Source organism: Ursus arctos, unplaced genomic scaffold, assembly GCF_023065955.2.
Source record: "Ursus arctos isolate Adak ecotype North America unplaced genomic scaffold, UrsArc2.0 scaffold_24, whole genome shotgun sequence".
Taxonomy (NCBI): domain Eukaryota; kingdom Metazoa; phylum Chordata; class Mammalia; order Carnivora; family Ursidae; genus Ursus; species Ursus arctos.
The window spans coordinates 15,846,407-15,873,118 of NW_026622919.1; the positions used below are offsets into that span (position 1 = coordinate 15,846,407).

Here is a 26,712-nt window from a genome sequence, read left to right on the forward strand (position 1 = left end):
TATACAATAAACAAACTATGACATATTTTACTTTATTTTGTTAAAACTATGTGATTAGCTGTTGGCAATGGGCTTATTATTTTTAATGCTCCACTCTGCTTTTACTATGTCCACCTAGTCTTGGGGTCTCTAAAAGTACCAGCCAGATACTTTCACTGAAAAAAAGCATCAAAGAATACGACTTATTATGAAAAAATTATCCTTTGTTTTACTTATAAACCCAGATAATGTTAGATTAAGCTGCTGATCAGTAGATGCAAATATTTATTAAAATTAATACTGAAAATATGTGAATTTATAAGCCGCTAATATAATTTTGAGAACACGCTTTTAAAATTTTTAGTGTAAATCATGATTTATTGCAAATAATTTATAACAAATTCTTACCTGTAAAAGCTTTCACTTCATCCTCCAAAGTTTTCAGAGCAATTTTATTATCAACTGTAACAAAGAACCGTAACTTGAAGCTCATACAATGATGCAAAACAGCAAAAGAATACCCTCCTCCTCTTCAGATTATAACAGCACTTAAGTGTCCCGGGTATCTTATTAAGCACTTTAAAGAGTCATTCAATAAATTTTTACTCAGAATATATTATAAGCCTAAGTAGAAGAAAAATTTTAAAATACTAAAAATAAACTTATTTCAAAAATGTGAATTTGACTTTCTATTTCATAAAATATCAACTCTTGAATTTGATGATGAAAAGGTGGGATTCAAAAGTGGCTTTCTTATTCTCAGAATTGGGAAGACTCTTCTAGTGACCGTGCCACCTGTGTCCAAATACTACATTCCTGACTTCTTTGTGTTATTGTCTCATCTCCAATCTTGACATCTTCTGCATAAAAAGTTCCCTTATCCCATTCCTCTCATTGCTAAAGGTACATAAAACCTAAAGCTCAAAATCCAATGGTATCTCATATGCTCACCACTGATTGGCAGGTTTTGTTTCAGATCTTCAAGTTCCTTGTCAGTGAGCTTGATTCCCATGTTGCCTAGAACGGTTTCCAAGTTCTTGATGTCAACCTTCCCTTAATCAGAAAGAGAAAGGCCTGTGAGGAAAATTTAGTGACTCTAAAAAAGTTATTTTTAAGGTTAAAATTTTCTAGAGAAGATGGGTCTTTCCACCAAGAAATAAAACTAAAATGTTACTAGCAAAACATGGATACCACAAAGTCCAACTCTAGACAAATATTTATAATAAGGAGTACAGTAACAGAATCAACATGGCAACTAAGGTGAATGGTAAAATATAGTTACTGTTCCAATAGGAATTCTAGGTTTATAGTGACTTTGTACTCACCTGTAATAGATTTCACTGCTTCCATCAAGTTAGGCAGATCAACATTCCCATTTGCTACATAAGTCCACAAGAGACATATAATCAATGACATGAGTTTAGAAAAAGATACAAATTATTCATATAGTATAAAGTCCAGCTCAATTTGACTCACATCCTAATTTTAATTGACACTCCTTTAAATAGAAGATAACCAGATGCTTTACTGCTATCTCTAGTGCTCACCATCAACTTGTAGTTGTCCTGACAGTTCAGCAAATTCCTCTTCTGTGAGCTTCATTCCCATATTTTCCAAATTAGTATGGAGGTTATTCTTTTTCATCTTTCCATCTTAGGAAAGAGATAGTGAAGAAACATTTGAAAAAAAAAAGTTATATATAGCAAAATGAAAAAAAATTTTTTAGTAAAACTATTAACTTTAATGACCACATATTATTAAAACAAAAGAGACAAAACATATTTCATGCCTCTGTTATCATCACATTTCAACAAGACTGAAACCCCAAATAGACTTGTTCACTTGAAGACCCAAAGAGAAAGTCAAGAGAGTCAGAATTAGAATTGTATTTCCTTTAGTCTATTGTTGTTGACAAGCCTACTTAATAGAACAGGGTTAAGGGGCTTGAACAAATAGAACTGCAGACCACTAACTTAAATACTCGGCACAAAAAGTTGGGTTATTTTTGTTTACTGACTTGACATATTAGTTATCATCGTAGCTGACCATTGCTCTTGGTAATGACCAGGGTTTTTTGTTTGTTTGTACTTGCTAGGATTAATTTTTCTTTTTGAGAAAGAGTTGAAAAAAATCTAAGATGATACTGGACTTCTTGCCAGGAGAAAGTGTATATTAACAGCAGATAAAATATAGTTACGCTGAAAGAATCATAAGTGAAAACTTACATAGGGCCAAGATTCATGCTTAGATGATGTATCTGGAGAACCTAGATAATATGCCTTATAATTTTGTTTCTTACTTACCTTTGAGAGACTTCATAGCCTTCAGTAATCTGTTACGATATAACTTTCCATTGGCTGTAAGAAAAGTCATAATTCATGTAATGGTAAAATGAATATGAGATTCACAAAAATAGCATGAATAGAATAATTTCATTAACAGAAAATCTAGTCTTTTATCAATATACCAAAATCAACTGTATTTCTATGCTGTTGCAATGAGCAAATCAAAAAGGAAACTAAGAAAGCAATTCCATTTACAAGAGCATCAAAAAGAATAAAATGCTTAAGAATAATTTAACAAAAAGAAGTATGAAACTTATACTCTGGAAACTATAAAACATTGTAGAAAGAAATTAAAGAAGGCCTAAATAAATGAAAAGACATCCTATGTTTATGGATTGGAAGATTTAATATTGTGAATAAGGCAATACTCCCCAAATTGATCCATGGATTCAATGCAATCTTATAAAAAAATTCTAGCTGGTTTATTTGCAGAAATTGATGAGATGATCCTAATATTCATATGGTAAAGCTGGGCCCTAAATAACAAAAATAATCTTGAAAAGGAAAAAGAAGTGGGGGACTCATACTTTTCTTTTTTCTTTTTAAAGATTTATTTATTTATCTATTTGAGAGAGCACATTCACTTAGGAGTGTGCGTGGAGGGAGGGGCAGAGGGAGAGAATCTCAGGCAGGCTCTCTGCTGAGTGCAGAGCCCCATATAAGGCTCAATCCCACAACCCATGAGATCATGACCTGAGCTGAAAGCAATAGTTGGACACTTAACCAAATGAGCCATCTAGGGACCCCACACACTTCTCATTCTAAAAACTACAGTAATCAAGACAGTGGGGTACTAGTATAAAAGTAGAGATATAGAGCAATAGAATATAATTTAGAATCCAGGAATAAACCTTCCAATTTATAGTCAATTGATTTTTGACAAGGGTTCCAGCACCATTCAATGAAGAAAGAATAATCTTTTCAACAAATGATGCTGGGACAACTGGATATTCACGTGCAAAGAGAATATTCTTTTGGATCCCTATCTCACACCATATACAAAAGTTAACTCAAGATGGGACACCTGGTTGGCTCAAGTCAGTTAAGCATCTGACTCTTGATTTTGGTTTGGGTTGTGATCTCAAGGTCATGAGATCAAGCCCCACATCAGGCTCTGTATTGGGTGTGAGGCCTGCTTGGGATTCTCTCTCTCCCTCTCTTTTTGCCCCTGCTCACTCTCTCTGTAAAAAATAAATAAATAAATAAATAAATAAATAAAAAAAATAAAATTAACTCAAGATGGGTCAAAGACCTAATTATACGTGTGGGGTGGGGGAGGGCAGAGGCAGAGGGAGAGAATCTCAAGCAGACTCTGCGCTGAGTGTGGAGCCGGACACCAGGCTCCTTCCCAGAACCATGAGATCATGACCTGAGCTGTAATCAAGAGTTGGAGGCTTATCCGACTTAGCCATCCAGGCACCCGTCTTCCTTATGATTTCCTTCCTTCCTTTTCTTTCTTTTTTTTTTTTTAGATTTTATTTATTTATTTGATACAGAAAGAGAGAGAGAGAGAGAGAGAGAGCGCACACACGCACAAGCAGGGGGAGCAGCAGGCAGAGGCAGAGGGAGAAGCTGGCTCACAAGTAGGGAGCCTGATGCAGGGCTCGATCCCAGGACCCTGGGATCATGACCTGACCCAAAGGCAGGCGCTTAATGACTGAGCCACCCAGGTGCCCCCCTTACAATTTTCTTAATAACACTTTCTTTTGCCTAGCTCATGTATTGTAAGAATATATAATACATATAGCATACAAAACACATATTAAGGGACTGTTCATGTTATCTGGTAAGGCTTCTGGTCAGCAGCAGGCAATCAGTAGTTAAGTTTTTGGAGAGTCAAAAGGTATACATGGATTTTCATCTGCACAGGGGGTCAGTGCTCCTAACCCCTGTGTTATTCAAGGGTCAGCTGTACAAATACATAACAGGATAGGGATGAATCTTGAAAATATTGTGCTAAGTGAAACTAGTCACAAAGGACCACATATTGTATGATTCTATTTATGTGGAATGTTCGGAATAGGAAAACTGATGGAGATAGAAAATAGTGCTTGCTCAGGGCTGAAGGGATGGAAAAACTGGGAGGTGACTGTCAATGGGTATGGGGCATCTTTCCGGGATAATAAAAATGTTCTAAAATTGATTGTGGTGATGAATGCACAATTTTGTGAATACATTAGAATTCACTGAGTTGCATACTTTATTGGGTTAACTATATGGTATGTGGATGATATCTCAGTAATTCTGTTAAAAATGTTTTACCCAAAATTTTCATCTTTATATAACAATGAAATTAAGGAAGAGAAGCCTTTTTCAATATAATAAACTTGTCCCCTTGAGGGGGCCTACTCTATTGTATATCTTCCCTTTTTTCTTTTTTTTAAAAAGAGGAGGTGTTTATTTGTTTATTTATTTGGAGATTTTATTTATTTATTTGACCGAGAGAGAGCACAAGCAGGGGGAGCAGCAGGCAGAGGGAGAAGCAGACTCCCCGCTGAGCAGGGGGCCCAGTGTGGGACTCGATCCCAGGACCCTGGGATCATGACCCGAGCCAAAGGCAGCTGCTTAACGACTGAGCTACCCAGGTGCCCCCTTTCCTTTCTTTATAATTCTGACTTTTATCTTTAATTTCTTCCACTGCTCTCTTATCTCTTCTTTCTCTTTCTTACGGTATAAGCCCTGAAGGGCAACAGTAGACATTTGTTAGCTCTGATGGCAACTTACATCTGAGGAATTGCTTGGCTTCTCAAATAAACTCTAAATGACAATTACAGTTTTTATATGTAGCTTACATTTTGGTTTTTTTTTAATGTTCTATCATGTTTCAGAAGAAATTAAAATTTTCATGCAGATCCTCAAAAATCCAAGTTCCCTTGAAGCTTCCATAGACACTTGTATGACTCACCATCAATTGGCAGCATTTTCTGCATCTTCTCTCGTTCCTTATCTGCAAGCTCAATTCCCAGATTTCCCAGAACATTTTTTAGATCACTTGACTCAATCTTCTCACCTTTGAAAATAGGAAATTTGGTATACATATTCATTTCACATAGCAGTAATTATTTCTAATGAAAAAGTTATTTCAGGATATCATCTCCTTGTTTCAGATTGAAGAATAAAGTAAAAATGAAACATTTTCAACTACAAAATCAATGTAGATGTTAGGTCAAATTTATTTCCTTAATATGAACAAGAGAGTTTCTTCTAAAATCAGGGGCAGACTACTTTCAGAATAAAATTTGATCTATTAATTGAAAAATAGATGCTTACATGAATTTTTCTTTGAAAAAGTATTTTAATTAAAAAAAAGAATTATATGATAAATACAATGAAGACATTACCTCAATCAATTTTAGGCTCCACTCTGATTTGCTGTGTCATTCTATACTGTGGCTATTAAACACTCAGGAAGTGAATTACATTATTGACAAAAACAACAGAGATTACAGAACTTGAAAGCAAGAGATAGTACAGTAATTTCATTGTAGAAACAGATAATTTTATACAATACACGAAACGCCAGAGACAAATACTTCATTAATAAATATAGAGAAATACCAGAATTTATAAGTCAACAATGGAGTACTAGGAAATACCAGGAAAAAACTAAATTTAATGTAGATATTAGATAATGTAGATAATTGGAATCTTAATTATATGGATCTTCACCTAATTTTCACTCACCTGTAAAATCTGTGATGTTTTCCATCAGTGTTTCTAGAGGAATTTTCTCATCAACTATAGGAGAAGATCAAAATCACATTATATTATATTATACAGATCTCATATATTATGAGATACAAAAGTTTGTAGGAAAAACATAGGAACAACTATAATAGTTGCACTTACTATGTGTGTCAGTCCCCATCCTAATTGTTTTTATTTAACAAATATTTTTGAACATACTTTCCAGATTATTATTCTCCCCAGTTTTTATTTTAAGACAAGCATGAATAAGAAGAAAATCCTAAACATGAAAACCATACAATCACAATGATGCAATTTGGCCTATAATATCTCAAGTTTATTTGTGTTAGTAAGAGGAAGTTATTCAGAAGTGAGTGTGTGGAAAGAATGCTGCATTCTTGCATTCAAACTTGGAAAGACTACTAACTATGATACTTGTAGAGAGCACGAAAGTCACACATATCACATATATAAAAAAATGTTTTAACTTTGACTTTGTTAACTGGATACTCACCAACTCAAATGACATTCTCTGTGTTTTAGTCATTGCTATACTGTATCACCACAGAGCTCTTGGGCCTTCCCTTCCCTTTATGGAAAAGGACATTTCTTCCCTCAAAGGTTCTTTTTTTTTTTTAATGTATTTTTATTCTATTATGTTAGTCACCATACAGTACATCCCTGGTTTCTGATGCAAAGTTCGATGATTCATTAGTTGCATATAACACCCAGTTCACCATGCAATACATGCCCTCCTTACTTTTAACTAAACTCTCTCCAGAGTTAACCAGTGTATCTGATAACATGCTTACCACCAACATGCATGTCTTCAGCCAGATCTTTAAGTTCCACATCTGCAAGCTTGATCCCCAGGTTGTTCAGAATGGTGCCCAGGTTGTTGATATTGACCTTCCCACCTAAGAAAAATAACAGTCCATAAAGAATATTAAATGACTCCAAAAGAGAAGTTCTTACACTCTTCTGATCCATGTATCCCTTTGTTAATTTCTTTTTTTTTAAAGATTTTTCTTTATTTATTTGACAGAGATAGAGACAGGCAGCGAAAGAGGGAACACAAGCAGGGGGAGTGGGAGAGGAAGAAGCAGGCTCATAGCGGAGGAGCCTGATGTGGGGCTCGATCCCAGAACGCTGGGATCACGCCCTGAGCCGAAGGCAGACGCTTAACCGCTGTGCCACCCATGCGCCCCGCCTTTGTTAATTTCTTAAGCAGATCATTCCTCACAAAATTTGCCACTGTTTCAGACAAGTTATATACTCACTAAAGCCTATTCAAGGATTCCCTCAAAGTCTACTACTTGCCTAAAGTAAAGAATATTTGCTCTAAAATGAGAATAATAAAAAAAGAATAATTTGGGGAAATTGTTACTTTTTTCTGATGGCAATACACTTCCCATTCACTAATAAAATATATCTGTCCATTTAAAAAAATAAAGTGAAAAAAGTAAGTTAATTAATGTTCAACAATTTTAGCACAGAGACTAAATATTTCAGGCCCTCAACTACAAAGTTAGAATTCAGGCTACTTCCCTTGAGACTTGTCTTGCAGACCAGCCTACACAAACACAAGGTTTTAAAGGGCATTCAGTACTGAAATTAGTTTGAGAAAGAGAGCAAGGTACAGAAATAGAGGCTCAGAGTATGGACAAGTCCCTCAAGAAGTGGATGAGAAAAAGAAGAAAGAGATTGAGTTATGGCCAAGAGGGGTGTGAAGAGTTTTAGTTTGCTTATTTTATAGGATGGGATATCTGAGGAAGAAGGGGTACTCCTCACTCATCCTTTGATACTAGGATGGGTGTGCTTAAAGATACCTGTAAAGGTAGGGATTGGGGATAGAAAGCTGAAGGCTATCACTCTTGCTAGCCTCAATTTTCTTAGTGAATAAAAAAATATCTGGTGGGAAAAAAATAAATGGTGTTCAATAAATGTTCGGGGAATTCTGGTACTGGAGGTAAACATTCTTTAGTTCTAAACAATTGTAGGTTGACTTTTGATGAATGAACTTCCAGTTTAGTTTCTTCTGCTATTTATTAAATTCCCTGAATCACTGCTAATCATTTCCATATTTTTTTGCTATGCAAACTTGAAATTTGATATTTTTCTTCCTGATAATTTGGAAAATGACAAGAAAGTATGGTGCTTTACTTCTGAGATAGAAGATGAGATTATCTGCTAAAATAAAGATTAAGCTCTAAAAAAGTATACATTTGCAATCAGTATATATGACAGATGGCAGCAAATTCATATTTCAGAAACAGTATAAAGTGAAGATCTCATATTCCTTTGCATTCTCATTATGTTTCTCACTCACCTTTAAGAGACTTCACACCTTCTAGCAACCTGTTCTTAAAGACTTTGTTATCATCTATAAAAAAGGGCACAATTAAGGTCATAGAGAAATGTGTGGCTTTTCACTAAAATTTTAGTAAAATTGAGATTGTCATGATTTACTCTAGAAATTTCCTCCATTAAAATAAATTTTGAGAGAAAATTAGGGAAAGTTTATAATACGGTAAATCTACCCAAAATTTAGCACACAAAGCACCCTGTAATACGCACATTTTTTGGTAATAGCACGTCTCACCTTTTATCCCCTCCATTTAACATCCTTCTTTCCCTTGTTTACCTCCCGCAATGGCCTGTAGCTAATCTACAAGGTAAGGGTAGCCTCAGAAATGTATTCCCCTCAGTGGTACGAGTCAACATGATGGGGATGCTTAGTCCAAAACTGAAAGTTAAACGCATAGATGGAAATTTCCCTCAGGAGTAAGTGAACATTTAAATTATTTTGAGATGGGCATTATTTGTTTATTTATTTATTTTTGCATCTTAGCAAATGGGGATAGTTTGAGTTTTAAAAAAAGCTCAAAAGGAAACAAAACAAATGAAGGTAGGGGGAAAAAGAGAGCAAGAACAAGAAACAGACTCTTAACTATAGAGAACAAACTGATGGTCACCAAAGGGGAGGTGGGTGGGGGTAAGGGTGAAATAGGTGATGGGGATTAAGGAGTGCGCTTGTGATGAGCACAGGGTGATGTATGGAAGTGTTGAATCACTGAATTCTACACCTGAAACTAATATTACACTGTATGTTGACTAACTGGAATTTAAATAATTTTTTTAAAAAGCTTAATATAACCCTTTAAGGTCACATCAATATTTGAAATGCTTACCATTGAAAGGCAGATTTTTCATCAGCTTCAAACGTTCCTTATCTGTGAACTCTAGTCCCATGTTTTTCAGAATAGTTTTCACATCTTTGGCATCAACTTCTCCTCCTTAAAAAAGGCAGACACCATTACATACATGAGTTTAAAGGATCACCTAAGGATTCCAAATAGGGAAAATCAATCTATGGCTACATAGCTTGAATATGTACAGAATAAAGAACGAAGGCCAATGAGACCTCTCCACATATACTGACTATGACATCCACAGAAAAAGAATTTGATCTCTAAATGCTAACAAAAGAAGTCACGATCATATTGACAATGGCAAGGGAACTCTGAACCCAGAAATTTACATTATGTATCTGTCTATTCAATTAGAATTATTATAAATTACTTATTCAAATAATTGTATCAAATAAGGTAAGATCTGTTAGTCTCATTTTTGTAAGTTTTCTGTAATCGTTACCAAAATTTTACTTCATATATTATTTTGCTAATATAGATTTGGCTGTTCTAAAAGAAAGAAGAACAAAACATATAAATAAAAAATATACCAGAAAATAAATGAATTGCTAGTAATTTAGTGAATAAGGAAATAAATGCCATAATTAAATGGCAATTGAGGGAAAATGATAAAATATAATTACTATAAATACTAAATCTCTTGGATTGATAATTTCTCACTTGCCTGTAGTAGCTTTTACTCCATCCATCACCTCTTTCAGACCAACCATCCCGTTAGCTACAAGAACAGGCACAATGCAAATAATGTCAGAAGTGGAGAACGCAAATTTAAGACATATATTTTGTGGAAACAATTCCATGAAAAATTCCCTATATTTTCATTTTATTTGAGACCATTTATTAAATGCCTGGATCTCAGGGAGTTAAAATGATCTTCATTAATATAAAGGTCTCTTATGTCTTAGAAACTGTGTCTGGAAAATTGTGCTCTTCCTAGTGTTTTGGATGCCATTATAAACCATAGTTGAAGATACTATTGGGGTTGGCCAGGTGTTCTGGAAATATTACTTCATGTACCAACAAACAGCTGAGGAAGGGACCATTAATCTAGCTTGGTATGTTCTAAGATTGCTTCCTGCAGGAGATAATGCATGAACTATATTACTGTATCAGAGCAGTTGATCTGAAATATGGACGGATTAAAAAGACTTCACACAGAGAAGCTGAGAAAAGGGAAAAATAGAGGGGTATCATGCTATGTGTGTGAAACTACAAATAGTTCAACATGGCTTGAACAGAAGGAAAATGAGAGAAGATATATCCAGACGGGCAGATGGAGATTGAAGGTCTCATGCACTATGATAAGAATCTTTGAATTCATTTTAGAGTGAAGATTTCAGAAGACAGAAGGAGAGATAGAAGAATGGGCCTGTTGACTTCTCTATAAATAGATTTTCATATTCCTATTATTTTGCTTTCTTATTATCTAGACCTATTAGAATCCCAACAGTACTATCGGCAATTCTTCGTATATATAGGGGAGGGTGATGCTATTTTAGATTAATTATAATGAAGATCCAAGACTTACTCTGACTTTATTTTTTATTATGTTCAGTTAGCCACTGTATAGTACATCATTAGTTTTCGATGTAGTGTTCCATGATTCATTAGTTATGTGTAACACCCAGTGCACATCACAGCATGTGCCCTCCTTCATACCCATGACCCTGTTACCCCCTCCCTCACTCCTCCCCCTCTGAAACCCTCAGTTTGTCTCCTGGGGTCCATAGTCTCTCATGGTTGGTCTTCCTCTCTGATTTCTCCCCCTTCAGATTTCCCTCCCTTCCCTGTGGTCCTCCATGCTATCGTTTGTGCTCCACATATGAGTGAAATCATGTGATAACTGTCTTTCTCTGCTTGACTTACTTCACTCAGCATAATCCCCTCCAGTTTCACCCATGTTGATGCAAATGGTGGGTATTCACCCTTTCTGATGGCTGAATAATATTCCATTGTATATATGGACCACATCTTCTTTATCCATTCATCTGTTATAGGGCATCTCGGCTTCTTCCACAGTTTGGCTATTGTGGCCATTGCTCCTATGAATATTGGGGTGCATGTGCCCCTTCTTTTCACTACATCTGTATCTTTGGGATAAATACCTAGTAGTACAATTGCTGGGTCGTAGGATAGTTCTATTTTTAACATCTTGAGGAGACTCCATACTGTGTTCCAGAGTGGCTGTATCAACTTGCATTCCCACCAACAGTGTAAGAGGGTTCCCCTTTCTCCAAGCTTTTCCCTTAAGGTCAGGAACACAACAGGGATGCCTACTCTCACAACTATTGTTCAATATAGTACTAGAAGTCCTAGCCTCAGCAATCAGACAACAAAAAGAAATAAAAGGCATCCAAATTGGCAAAGAAGAAGTCAAATTCTCTCTCTTCACAGATGACATGATCCTTTATGTGGAAAATCCAAAAGACTCCACCTCCAAATTACTAGAACTCATACAGCAATTCAGCAATGTGGCAGGATACAAAATCAATGCACAGAAATCAGTTGATTTTCTACACACTAACAATGTAACTGTAGAAAGAGAAATTAAGGAATTGATTCCATTCACAACAGCAACAAAAACCATAAGATACTTAGGAACAAACCTAACCAAAGAGGTAAAGGATCTATACTCAAGAAACTACAGAACACTTACAAAAGAAATTGAGGAAGACACAAAAAGATGGAAAAGCATTCCATGCTCATGGATTGGAAGAATAAACGTTGTTAAAATGTCTATCCTGCCCAGAGCAATTTACACTTTCAATGCCATCCCTATTAAAATACCATTGGCAGTTTTCAAAGAACTGGAACAAACAATCCTAAAACTTGTATGGAACCAGAAAAGACCCCGGATTGCCAGGGGATTGTTGAAAAAGAAAACCAAAGCTGGAGGCATCACAATTCCAGACTCCAAGCTATATTACAAAGTTGTGATCATCAATTATACACAAATAATGAATCATGGAACACTACATCAAAGACTAAGGATATACTGTATGGTGACTAACATAACATAATAAAAAAATATTTTAAAAAAAAGTTGTGATCATCAAGACAGCATGGTACTGGCACAAAAACAAACACATAGATCAATGGAACAGAATAGAGAGTCCAGATACGGACCCTCAACTCTATGGTCAACTAATCTTCGACAAAGCAGGATAAAATATCCAATGGAAAAAAGACAGTCTCTTCAATAAACAATGCTGGGAAAATTGGACAGCTATATACAGAAGAATGAAACTCGACCATCCTCTTACACCACAAACAAAGATAAACTCCATCACAAAGATAAACTCTAAATGGATGAAAGACCTCAGTGTGAGACAGGAATCCATCAAAATCCTAGAGGACAACACAGGCAGTAACCTCTCCAACATCGGCCACAATAACTTCTTTCAAGACACACATCCAAAGGCAAAGGAAATAAAAGCAAGAATGAACTTTTGGGACTTCATCAAGATAAAAAGCTTCTGCACAGCAAAGGAAAACAGTCAATAAAACTAAGAGGCAACCCACGGATTGGGAGAAGATATTTGCAAATGACATTACAGATAAAGGGCTGATATCCAAGATCTATAAAGAACTTCTCAAAACTGAACAATCAAAGAACAAGTAACCCAGGCAAAAAATGGGCAGAAGACATGAACAGACACTTCTTCAAAGAAGACATACAAATGGCAAACAGACACATGAAGAAATGCTTACCATCATTAGCCATCAGGGAAATACAAATCAAAACCACAATGAGATACCACCTTACACCAATTAGAATGGCAAAAATTAACAAAACAGGAAACAACAAATGCTGGCGAGGATTATTCTGACTTTAAAATTAGGCTCTCCTCCAAGTATCCATGCATAAATGAATGGATAAAGAAGCTGTGACACACACACACAGTGGAATTTTTTTAGCCATAAAAAATGATGAAATCTTTCCATTTGCAACAACATGGATGGAGCTAGAGGGTATAATGCTAAGTGAAATAAGTTACCCAGAGAAAAATACCGTATGATTTCACTCATCTGTGGAATTTAAGAAACAAAACAAATGAACAAAGGAAAAAAAAAAGGAGGGAGAAAGACAAACCAAGAAATAGACTCTTAATTATAGAGAACAAACTGGTGGTTACCAGAGGGAGGGGGTTGGGAGAGTGGGTGAAATGTGTGATGGGGATTGAAGAGTACACTTACCATGATGAACACTGAGTAATGTATAGAATTGTTGAATTACTATATTGTACACCTGAAATAACATAACATTGTATGTTAACTATACTGGAATTAAAATTTTAAAAAGCTTTAATTAAAAAAATTACATTGGGCTCTCCTCCAACCTTTCTAACATGTCTCTGTCAAATAAATCTATTATTAAACATATCAGATATAAAGCAAAATAAAAGATGCTCTGAAAGTATCTGTAGTGCTCACCATCAGCTTGTAGGTTTTCTGACAGATCTGCAAGTTCCTCTTCTGTGAGCTCAATTCCCAATTTTTTTAGAATGCTGTCCAGGTCGTTTGCATGAACCTTCCCCCCTTAGGAAAGAGACAATATAGGAGTATACCAAATTATACCAAAATTTTGCATGCATATCAATATTCTATTTATTTAATATGTTTTTTAAGGTGAGGAGATGAATGTGGTAATCATTTTACAATACATAAGTGTATCAAATCATCACACCATATACTTTAAACCTACATGTTATATGTTAATTATGTATCAATAAAGCTGATAAAGAAAAGAATATCCTATGACCAACTGACTGAGGAAGAAAAAAAACTGAATCTGAGCCACTCTGGCTTCCTGTTGCTACGAATCTACAAGTAAAGAAAGGGATGACTTTCCTGGTGGGCGTGATTTATTCTGACCATCGGGAAACTGGGCTGCTGCTAATACACAGTTGGGACAGAGATAAATAGGTCTAGAATCTAGGACACCTGCTGGTATCCCCTTGTCCTGTGATTAAAGTTAATTGTAAATTAACCCAATACAATATAGACAAGTCTGATAATGGCCCTTATCCTTGAGGAACAAAATTTAGGATCACCTACCAGGTAATGAGGTAGGAGCAGCCAAAGTGCTTGGTGAGAGAAAGAGCAATATGAAATGGCAATGGGAAAAGAAAGATAAATACCAGCTACAACCACATGACCAGTTGCTAAAGGACTGCACAAGATTGTAATAGTTATGAGTATTTCTATATTTTTTGATATAGATGTATTTGTGAGTATTTTAACCAATTCTTTTCTTTTTATCTCCTCCCCCATTTCCCCACATTTACGTAAGATTTGTGAACAGTAGTTAGCCTTATGTATCATTGTTCAAATTATAGGATGTCAAGGAAGAATGTGAGTCAATTAGAAAATAAACATAACCTAGAGATGGATAGAGTGATAGCTGGGATTTTGTAACATCTTCTGAGAAGAGGGTTAGCATAGTTTTGGTTGTATGAGAAATTGTTATTACTGTTTTCTTTAGAAATATAAGAGAGGCTAAAAGATGTATACATGGATGCGAAGTTGCCAAGAGGAAGATAACGTAGACTGTTACTGTGTCAAATTGGCTAAACTGGAATTATATTCTAGGACTTCCCTTCCCTATAGAGTTCTGGCCTGCCACAGAAAATTTTGCATGACATTTGGAAGGCAAAAGTGAAGCAGCTACTCCTATACTCTAAAGGGCAGTGTCGGGGGTCCCTGGGTGGCTCAGTTGGTTAAGTATCTGACTCTTGATTTTGGCTCAGGTCATGATCTCAGGGTTGTGAGATCGAGCCTAAGACTCACTGCCTCTTTCTCTGCTCCTACCCCCCACCCCCATTCCTGCCCCAGTTCACACATGCTCTCTTTCTCTCTCTCAAAAAAAAAATTACCATAAATAAATAAATAAATAAATAAATAAATAAAGGTCAGTGTCGGGTTCCAGGTGCCATTACAGCCCATGATATTGCTCTTAATCTTCTGGATTGCCTTGTTGGCATAGGGTAGAAGCCAGGCATCCAGATCTTCTGGCTCTTGCCACTTCTCCTTGTCTTAGGCTAAGCACATGTACATCTCCATGGAGACAGATGCCAGTTTCTTTCTCAGGTCACTTATATTCTTAAGGGTGGGGAAAATAAGATAGACATGGATTCCAGTTTGTCCTCATTGGTTCTAGTTTTTTCTTGTTCTCCCCAACTCTTTCATATCAGTTTTTCCTCCTGGGTGCTGGCCTTGCTGACTACAGTGATTTCAGGACCTTAGGCCCACCACCAAAAGTGGGGGTGACAGCTTTCACAGACTTCTGCACCAGCTCTCACAATTGCATAAAATCTAATCCTTATAATAAATCTCTTATTCCATGTCACTCATAGTGATTTTGCTTCCCTAACCAAGCCCTAATGGATATAATAATCATAAATCCTATTAAAATAAAATAGAACAAAAAAGAAAAATGTATTTTGTGTCTCTGTATAATTACCTTCCAACGAAGCTAAAATCCCAAACAGACTTGTCCAAGTATTCAAAGTCAAAAAAATAGTTAAAATTAGAGCTTGTCTTAGTAACAAACCTATGTAACAAAACAAGTTAAGCAAGTGAAACTGCAGACAACCAATCTAATACTTGTATGCAATAAATAGGGGATATATATATATATATATATATATATATGTTATATTACATATATATACACATACATACATATATATATATATATATATATACACACACACACATGAATATATATATATATATTTTAATTTTTTTTGCCTGAGTTTCTATATTAGCTACGCATCGAGCTGGCCAAATCCTTTGAATAAGGCTAACCCCTCACTTATGCTGTGACTTCCTAGGTTTGACTTTTTTTGTGGGGGAGGGGTGTTCAGAGTTGAAAAACAATGTAAGAGCATATGGAATTTCCTAGGAGATAAAATATAAGCCCTTATCAGTTAAAATGTGGATAGACTGAAAGAATCATAAATAAGGAATGATACCAAAGTGAGGAGCAAGGATTCAAAATTGAATGGTGTCAAGTTGGGGAATGTCAGACAATACGACCTTTAATTGGGTTTCTTACTTACCATTGAGAGACTTCATACTCTTGAGCAACCCATTTTGATACACCTTTCCAGCAGCTGTAAGAAAAGCCATAATTCATGTAACAGTGAAACTAACATGGAATCACAAAAATGGCATGAATTAAGTAATTTCAGAAATAACATTTTAAGAAGAGTTGTCTCTAATTTTTAGTTTATTTCATCTTACATAGCAAAGTTTGGAAACAGAAACTTCTCTCATGGTGACAAACCTTCCTATTCCAGTACCTGAGGGAGTCTACTTGCTCAAACATGAGTATAGCTTCCCTTTTTCTTTCAATTTTTTAAAATTTAAATTCAACTTAGTTAACATACAGTGTATTAATGTATTAGTTCCAGGGGTAGAATTTAGTGATTCATCGGGTGCATATAACGAGCTCATTCCATCAATCACCCTCCTTAATGCCCACCACCTAGTGACCCAATCCCCCCACGCACCTCCCCTCCACCAACCTTCAGTTTGTTTCTTATAGTTAAGAGTCTCTTATGGTTTGCCTTCTTCTCTGTTTTTTTATCTTATTTTATTTTTCCTTCCCTTCGCCTATGTTCATCTGTTTTATTTCTTAAATTCCACACATGAGTAAAATGATATAGAACTCCCCTTTCTTTTTATTTCTGCTTCCTATCTTTGTTTTTTTCTTCATGGATCTCCAATCTTTCTCTTTTTTTCCTCTTCTCATGATATAAACAAATCAGGGGCTTGACAGGTAACAACATATTTAGTTGTTAATGTGAACTCTTGTTTGAAGGGTTACTTAACTTCTATTATAAATTCTAAGACAGGTTTCTATATAACTTGGAACTCAATTTAATATTTTTTCTCTTGCACTTGTGGAGGAAAATAAACAGAAATGAAATTGGAGATATTTACGCAGACTTAAAGACCCACAAAAGACCATGGCACCTCTGTGATAGCTCACCATCAGCTGGCAGTGTTTTCAGCAGCTTCTCTTTTTCCTTATCTGTGAGCTCAATCCCCAGGCTTCCCAGGAAATTTTTCAGGTCACTAGAATCAATCTTCTCACCTTTCAAGAGAGGGGATCGTACATGTACAAGCTTTAGGTACTCTCATATTATCTCAAGTTATAAAATATGCTCTCTGCAGCTTAATGATATCCCAGTTTCCAGATGAAGAGTTAGGCAAAGATATTCTCAAGTGTAGAACCACTGAACATGACTTTTGGTATTTATAAAATACCATATGTAATATAAATTAAAGAAAGTTTTTTCTAAAGTTGGAAAAGACAACTTCCAGAATAAAATCTGATGAGTGAATTAAGATAATGCAGATCCATATCTAAATTATTCTTCAAAAACATTTGACTGTTTTGGTGATAATTATTGATTTCAGTGAATACATTATCTCGATCAATTCTAAGCCTCCCCATGCACATTTCTAGATGATGTTCATTTAAACATTTGTGACATGAAGCATATCACTTGCATAAGCAACAGAAAATTTAGGATTTAAAATTGATATATAGTCTTGTATTCTATTGAGAAGTCTTCCTAATGCCAATCCAAGGGGCCTTAGAAGCATGTACTTAATAATGAAACATCAGAATTTAGTAAGATACTAGAAATGCCACTGAGAAAAACCAATATAAAGGACTAAACCCCTAGATTTACCTTACTTCTCATTTACCTGTAAAATTAGCTTTCACTTCATTCATCGGTCTTTTTAGTGAAATCCTTCTATTAACTATAGAAGAAAAAGTCACATTAAGATAAAAAAAAGATACAAAATACAGTGAAAGACAACATGGGAGTAAAGATAATAAATCCTCATTTACTTTGTGCCAGGCACTATCTTAAGTGCCTTACATATGCTTACTCAAGAAATATTTACTGAATAATATTTTTCTAGGCTATTGATTTATTCAATTTTTATTGTCTTCCTTAATATTAGAAAGAAAAGCTTAAGTATAAAAATATACCATTTCAATAATGGAAGTTTTACATATAGTTCTATCATATTTCAAACCCATATGTGTTAGTAAAAAATGGGAAGAAGTTCAAAAGTACCATCATCTAAGTTGCCTGTATTTTTCTATTCAAAATGTGGAAGACTGTTTTCTAGTGAACATAACATGGGTAAAGAGCATAAAAGACATACAAAGTGCAATGTTTTCATGTTGATTTTAGTAACTGCCTGCTTATATGCTGGTTACATGTTTTGCCCATATTTATAGCTTCTTGATTATTATCAGGGTAGATTATTATTCCTAAGGCCCCTTTCCCTCGGACCACTGGCTATGGTTCTTATAATCTCTCCCAGCATGTAACTATGGTATCTGACAACTTGCTCACCATCAGCAAGGAGATTTTTAGTCAGAGCCTTAAGTTCCTTATCTGAGATCTTGATTCCCATATTATCCAGCAGAGCATTCAAGTCGTTGACATTGACTTTCCCATCTAAGGAAAGAGACAGTCTGTGAAGAAAATTATGTAACTCCGAAAAGGAGGTTCTTAAATCTTTTACAGACACATACCCTGTTGTGAATTTCATGAAGTATATGTCCGTGTTCACAAAGATTGTGTACAATTTCAGGGGGGTCATGTATTCTCTAAAACCTATTCACAGACCCCGCCCCCCCCCGGTAGAATGGTTAATAATGCTTGTTGTAAAGTGTAAAAAAAAAAAAAGAAAACCATCAATTTTAGAACAAGAGACTAAGAATCTTATGTTTATAGAGAAAGTCAACTATGACATTAGAATTAAGGTCACTTCTCTTGAGACTTGTCTTGAGGACCAGACTATAAAACACAAAGTTTTAAACAGCACTGAATAAATGCTAAGTGAATTCTAGTTCTGGAGGAACATGTTTTATTTCCAAACAATATTTTGTTATTTGTTCAGAAGTAAAGTAGTAACAATATTTAATTCGATGACCCAACTCCCAGTTTAATATTTATCGGCAGCTGATTAAATTCCCTGAGTCAGTGTTAATTTTTTCTGTTACATGTTGCTATGCAGACTTGAAATCTAATATTTGTTTTCTTGAAAAGTTTGGAAAAATCTTGAGAAAGTGCAAGACTTTTCTTCCTAGATATAAAGTAAAAGATTGGCTCCTAAAGTGAAACTTGATCTTCAGTGGAAGCATAATTTACAATCAGTGTATATGAGAAATAGCAGCATGCACTAATATCTTGGAAAGAGTATAAATGCAAAGATGCCATATTTGTCTGCACTTCCTTTATGATGCTTACATACCTTTTAGAGACTTCACGACTTCTAGCAACCTGTTTTGAAAGATCTTGTCATCATCTACAAGAAAAGGCAGAATTTAAGTCACAGAGAAATGTGGAAAATCACTAGGATACTCTTAGGATAAATGGCTTTTCAAGAGTTTTCACTAGAACTTTCTCATAATAAAATTTGAGAGAAAATTAGCACATCAAGCATTTAATAGCACACACACCTCTTTTTTTCTACCCAATCCTGCTTTCTTCACTTCTAAACAATCTATTTCCTCCACAAATCCCAGATTAACCCTTTTGTTTTCATTCTTGATAATAACACTCATCATAATGGAAATGTTGTTTCCCAATCTAAAACTGTGTAGATAGGGATTCATTTCAGGTATAAATGGACATTCTAAAAAAATTTTTTTTGAGATGGACTTTCTATTTCCTGGAACTAAGGAAATGGAGATAATTTTAGAGGTTCTCACAGACACAGAAATCTAAAGTCTTTTTTTGGTTACATCAAGTATTTAAAACGCTTACCCTTAGAAGGAAGACATTTCATTAGGTCCAAGCATTCTTTATCTTCAAGTTCTATCCCCAAGTTTTCAGAACAGTTGAGATCAGCCTTTTCTCCTTAATAAAAAGATTAAAATAATGACATCCATGGAATTAAAGTACAATCAAATGATTGCAAATAATAAAACTAAATTATGATGACCATACAAAATGAGTATGAGCCGGGGAAAGTGAGGATCGCTGAGCTCTGACCAAATACACAGAGGTAATGTCATTCACAGAAACATAATTGGTTTTCTAAAGGGAAATAAGAGAGGGCGATATCTCACTGGTAACCATGATAATGTACCTGCAGGATTTCCAACTATGGAGAACATAATTAACCAAGCACCCCATCTTCTGCTTTGAAATTAATCTGTGTTTTTTGCACAAAGTCTATACCTACCATTGGCACTGGTCAAGGGCTGGGTGCAGCTCCTAAGGGAGCCCTGTTCCTGGGTGATATGGGATGATGACTTTAACCAGAGGATTCTTTTTTTTTTTTTTTTTTTACAGATTTTATTTATTTATTTGAGGGAGAGAGTGACAGAGCACGAGTGGGATGGAGGAGCAGAGGGAGAAGCAGACACCCCACTGAGCAGGAAGCCTGATGCAGGGCTGGATCCCAGGACCCCAAGATTGTGACTTAGCCAAAGGCAGATGCTTAACTGACTGAGCCACCCAGGTGCCCCTAACCAGAGGATTCTTGAAAGCAGTATTGCCAGACCTTCATCACTGCATGGCAATCTAGGATGCTTCCACCCAACCTTTTCTTCCTCTTTCCTTCACTTCAGATTTGCATCATAGTCTGACAGCCTCCCAGCATTTTTACCTTCCCTCCTTATTTTCTCTTAGGCAGGCATTTCTCTTAATAATGTCTTTCACATTTAATCCTGCTTCTTGAAAGGCTTGGACTAACATACTCAAAATGACAATGATAAGAAATCAGTAGGAGAAGTAAGGAAAGAATGAAGGTGGGGGTAAACAGAAGGGGGAATGAACCACGAGAGACTGCGGGTGCTGGGAAACAAACTGAGGGCTTCAGAGGGGAGAGGGGTGGGGGATTGGGATGGGCCAGTGATGGGTATTAAGGAGGACACATATTGCATGGTGCACTGGGTGTTATATGCAAATAATGAATCATGGAACATTGCATCAAAAACTGGGGATGTACTGTATGGTGACTAATATAACAAAATAAAAATTATTAAAAAAAAAGAAATGGGTATTATATCTCTTTTGTTAATTAGCAAACTGCAAACAATGTATCTTAATAATTCTACTGACATAAAGAACATATCATCTCTTCTTTAAGTGACTACCAGGGTCTTTTCCAAAGATCATTTCACCTTTCATTGTAGACTTTGGCTGTCTTAAAATAAGGAAAATGAAGTGTATTAGTGGAAAACATATCAGAAAATATTCCAACTTTTGGACTACTGGATAAGAAAATATTAAACAAACAGGAGGTAAAAATGATAGAATTAGCATATCAATTAAGGCATGAAGAAAATAGTTACTATAAAAATTAGATCCTATGTTTACATTAACTTCTCACTCACCTGTAACAGCTTTCACTCTATCCATCACTTGACTCAGATCAGCTTTTCCAACAGCTATGAAAAGGGACAATTGAGATATGTAATCAATGTTATGAGCTCCAAAAGCATATATAAAGGATGCAGATTGATGGAAAATTCCAGATAAGTTCCATTAATATCATAATTTTGCCCATACTTTCATTAAATCTCTGAATTTCAGGAATTTAAGCTGATCTACATATTGGCAAAAAGATGTCTTGAATTTTGGAGTTTGCACAAAGAAGAATCTTTTCCTAGTGTTCCTGGATCATTGGTATTGGTCAGCTATCTGGTAACCTTTCAGGTGTTGCCATGAGCCATGAGTGTCACAGCTCACACAGGAATCACTATTGCAAACTAGGGTGTTAAAATGATTGCATCCTGGAGTATGTAGTGCGTGAGCAAGTTAAAATATCAAGACTTTAACTAAAGGAAAGGGGAATGCATAGAAAGAGACTTCTACATGGAAGAGAGTCTGAGAAATGTAAAAACAAAACAAAACAAAACAACTCACCACAAAACCTAGGCACAATATACACAATGTATAATAAGCAATGTATGGAGAACTATAGTCAGTTCAGCATGAAAAATAAAGTATGGGTTTGGAAGAGGAAAGTTCATATAAGAGAGGCAGATTGGGCTCAGATTATGGAGGGATTCGTAAGCAATTTTAAGAAGCTTAGCCTTTACCTACTAGAATCATTGAGCGGTTATAAGTTCAGGAATGATACAGACCAATTTGCATTTTATTTTTTTTATTATTTTTTTAAAAGATTTTATTTATTTATTCGACAGAGATAGAGACAACCAGCGAGAGAGGGAACACAAGCAGGGGGAGTGGGAGAGGAAGAAGCAGGCTCATAGCAGAAGAGCCTGATGTGGGGCTCGATCCCAGGTCGCCGGGATCACGCCCTGAGCCAAAGGCAGACGCTTAACTGCTGTGCCACCCAGGCGCCCCTAATTTGCATTTTATTTTAACCTTCTTTAAATTATAATTACTTTTATTATTACAAAATTACATTTGTATTGATATCGAGTAATGTCATCAAGATGGTGACATAGGTTGTTCCCAACTTCAGGCCCCCTGAAGATCCAGAGACTGTGTAGGTCACCCTACAGTTCCTCTTGCAGCAGCGCTGAGTGAACAGCCCAGCCATTGGCTCTGCCCATCTGCAGACAAACCCACACCTAACATCATACTCAATAGTGAAAGGTTGAAAGCCTTTTCTCTAAATCAGGAATAAGACAAGGGTGCTCAGGGGCGCCTGGGTGGCACAGCGGTTAAGCGTCTGCCTTCGGCTCAGGGCCTGATCCCGGCGTTCTGGGATCGAGTCCCACATCGGGCTCTTCCGCTATGAGCCTGCTTCTTCCTCTCCCCCTCCCCCTGCTTGTGTTCCCTCTCTCGCTGGCTGTCTCTCTCTGTCTAATAAATAAATAAAATCTTTAAAAAAAAAAAAAAAAAAGACAAGGGTGCTCATGCTCACCACTTCTATTCCACATAGTACTGGAAGTCTTAGCCAGGACAATTAGGCAAGAAAAGGAAATGAAAGGCATCAGAACCAGGAAGGAAGAGTAAAATTGTCTGTTTGCAGATGACATTATATACAGAAAATCCTAAAGTCTCAACCAAACCCCCCCAAAACCTGTTAGATTTAATCAATGAATTCAAGTAAAGATGCAGGATATAAAATCAACATACAAAAATCAGTGGTGTTTCTATACACTAATAATGAATTACCAGAAAAAGAAATAAAGAAAACAATCTCATTTACAATAGCACCACAAACAATAAAGTGCTTAGGAATAAATTTGGAAGAGACACCCAATAAACGGAAAGATATCCTGCGTTCATAGATCGGAAGAATTAATAATGCTTAAATGTCCATACTAAGCCAAAACCTCCTATAAATTCAATGCAATTCTCATTGGGATTACAATGGCATTTTTTGCAGATACATAAAACATAATCCTAAAATTCATTTGGAACCACAAAAGCCAAACTAATCCTCAGAAGAACAAAGCTGGAGGATCACACTTTTTTATTTCAAACTATATTACAAATCTATAGTAATAAAAACAGTATGGTATTGGCATAAAACACACACACTTAGACCAATGAAAGAAAATTAAGGGCCTAAATATAAACTCATACATACATGGCCAACTAATATTGGACAAGGGAGCCAAGAATACTCAATGGAGAAAAGAAAGTGTCTTCATTAAATGGATCTGGGAAAACTGGATATTCACGTGCCAAAGAATGAGATTAGACTTTTGTCTTAGATCATTTACAAAAATTAACTCAAAATGAATCAAAGACTTAAATGTAAGACCTGAAACCATAAAACTCCCAAGGGAAACAGAGAAAAAGCTCTTTGATGTTAGTCTTGGCAATGATTTTTTTGGATGTGACGCCTAAAGCACAAGCAACAACATAAAAAATAAACAAGAGGGACTACATCAGACTGAAAATCTTCTCCATACAGCAAAAGAAACAATCAACAAAGCAAAAAGGCAACCTATAGAATGGAAGAAAATATTTACAAACCATGTATCTGGTAAGAGGTTAATACACAAACTATATAGGGAACTGATATACCTCAATAGCAAAAAAATAAAATAATACAACTTAAAAATGGGTGAAGCACCTGAAAAGACATTTTTCCAAAAAAGATATTCAAATAGCCAACAAGTCCACGAGGGGGTGGCTCATCCTCACTAGTCATCAGGGAGATGCGAATCAAAACCACAATGGGATATCACCTCACACCTGTTAGAATGGCTAGTATCAAAAAGACAAGAGATAACAAGTACTGGCAAGGATGTGGGGGAAAAGGGAATCCTTGTACGCTGTTGGTGAAAGTGAAAATTGGTGCAGCCAATGTGAAGAGTATGAAGGTTCCTCAAAAAATTAAAATAGAACTACCATATGATCTGGCAATTATAGTTCTGTATATAAAACCAAAGTAAACAAAATCACTATCTTGAAGAGACAGCTGCATCCCCACATCCATTGTAGCATAATTTATAATAGCAAAGACATGGAAACAACCTAAGCATATAACAATGGATGAATGGATAAAGAAAATGCTGTGTATATATACAATGGAATAGTATTCAGTTATAAATAAGAAAATCTACCGTTTGCAATAATATGGATAGACCTTGAGGGCTAAGTGAAATAAATCAGACAGAGAAAAGCAAATACTGTATGATCTCCTTTATATGTTTAATCTAAAACAACACAAATTCAGGGATTTTTTTTTTCTTTTCCTGCTTCTGGGTAACTGTGTTATTTTAGAGAGTCTCCCTCAACCTAATGTTATAAAATATTCCCCCAATTTTTCCTAATATTTTTATTTATTTATGTTTTATATTTAGAGCTTCGATTCACATAGAAAGTATTTTTGTTTATATTGTTAGGTAAGGTGATTTCTAATTTTTTTCTTTTAGACAGATAGCCAATACTATTTGAAAATCATTCTTTAAAATATATCAAGATAGCTATTATACTGGGATCTATTTTTTAACTCTCTATTTTGTTGAGTCTACTTATTTATTACTTGCCAATGAAATTTTATATTGATTAAGGTGTTTTATAGTAAGTGCTAATACATGGTAAGGCAAATCTCCATTCTAGTTTTCTTTTTTCATAGTTTTCTTGGCTATAGTTGGGCATTTTTTCTTTCATTTTTTCTTTTATATCATTTATAAGCTCTTATAATAACACCCCACTGGGATTCTGAAAATTTTATATTAAATTAAATATTTTATATTAAATATTTCTGAGAGGAAAGTGTTAAAGCAGATGGTCTATAATTCATTAACTTCCCTTACTGAGGAGATGCTCTTGGAGGAAAGAAAAGAAGGCAAATAACCCAGTTTAATATCCTTGTCAAATGGTCCTCCAGATAAACAGACTAATGATATTTGCTATGGGAAGAGACTTTATGTTTGAAATGCCCTTAACAGTATGTCTCTGGCTAAGAATTACCTACAGTAAATAGAACCCATGACTCATGAGGCATGGCTCACTGGAAATGTAACACAGGCTATACAACTCTCTGGAGATGTTTCATAATTTAGATGCTTCTGTTGTGTAAGGTGACCCTGTGGTCTTCACACAGAGACTTCATCTATTCTGGGTCAGAATGGCATGTCCAACATGGGAAGAAAGAAAACTGTGGAGCTGCCCTTGACACTCAGACCTGTATTTGCTTTTTGGATTGCTTTTATCACTGACATGACTTAGTAAAGCTTGATACTTAATAAAATCTCTGATTCATGTAAATCTGATTTAACTGCTCCTGTATGTTAATTTTCAAGAACATTAATTTTTTATGTTCCATTTAAGATTTTATAGTTCTCTTCATATGAATAATACTTCCTTTTTTTTTAGTGTTGTTAGCCTATTTCTTACAAAATTCATTCCTAGATATTTCATGGTTTGATATTCTTCCCATTTTTATTTCTACCTGGTTATTGCGAGCTTAGGGAGAGCAGTTAAGTTTTGCACATTTATCTTATGCTGAGCCACCTGAACCAAAACGGCTTATTGAAGACTCAATCGTTCTAACAGATTTCCTTTAGGCTGTGTGTTTCTTGGGTTTCCTAGATACACAATCATATCATCTGAAACTGAAGGTAATATTGTGTCTTTCCCAATATTATTTAATCTTACTTTCTCACTGAAGTAGCTAGAACCTTTAAAACAATGTTGTGTGGCAGTAACCTCCGTAAGCATTTGCACCTTGTTCCTCATTTTAGGGTTCCCCAAGATTGTGAACATTTATTATACCACTAACTAAATCTAGTGTTAGAAATTCTCATCTACAGGACAGAAAAAATTCCTTTTAGGGACTGACAATAGTATCTGTTATCCATACCATCAACAGGTAGATTTTCTCTCAGCTGTGCAAGTTCTTTTTCAGTGAGCTTGATACCCATTTTTTCCAGAAGAGGTATCAGGCTGTTGATATCAACTTTTCCTCCTTAAGAAAGGCAGAAAAGGAACAGGAGAGTAACTAAATGATCTAAAGTGTGAAAAATACATTCATGCCTTTGAATGTTTTTAATGAGTATGTAT

At 35.5% G+C, this 26,712-nt stretch overlaps 1 protein-coding gene across 1 annotated transcript in view; it reads right to left on the reverse strand.

The window, feature by feature from the left end:
- The window catches only part of EFCAB3 (EF-hand calcium binding domain 3), a 209,054-nt gene that overhangs the window by 154,202 nt on the left and 28,140 nt on the right, over positions 1–26,712 (reverse strand). The window contains exons 17-36 of the mRNA XM_048212646.2: positions 26,513–26,617; positions 21,609–21,662; positions 20,032–20,124; positions 19,517–19,570; positions 18,613–18,717; positions 17,948–18,004; positions 17,223–17,327; positions 16,288–16,341; positions 13,658–13,762; positions 9,888–9,941; positions 9,203–9,307; positions 8,341–8,394; positions 6,824–6,928; positions 6,009–6,062; positions 5,230–5,334; positions 2,283–2,336; positions 1,527–1,631; positions 1,305–1,358; positions 931–1,032; positions 388–441 (exon numbers count right to left, since the gene is read on the reverse strand). Of these exons, the coding sequence (XP_048068603.2) occupies positions 388–441; positions 931–1,032; positions 1,305–1,358; positions 1,527–1,631; positions 2,283–2,336; positions 5,230–5,334; positions 6,009–6,062; positions 6,824–6,928; positions 8,341–8,394; positions 9,203–9,307; positions 9,888–9,941; positions 13,658–13,762; positions 16,288–16,341; positions 17,223–17,327; positions 17,948–18,004; positions 18,613–18,717; positions 19,517–19,570; positions 20,032–20,124; positions 21,609–21,662; positions 26,513–26,617 (1,578 nt within the window). The remainder of the gene's footprint in view (positions 1–387; positions 442–930; positions 1,033–1,304; positions 1,359–1,526; positions 1,632–2,282; positions 2,337–5,229; positions 5,335–6,008; positions 6,063–6,823; positions 6,929–8,340; positions 8,395–9,202; positions 9,308–9,887; positions 9,942–13,657; positions 13,763–16,287; positions 16,342–17,222; positions 17,328–17,947; positions 18,005–18,612; positions 18,718–19,516; positions 19,571–20,031; positions 20,125–21,608; positions 21,663–26,512; positions 26,618–26,712) is intronic.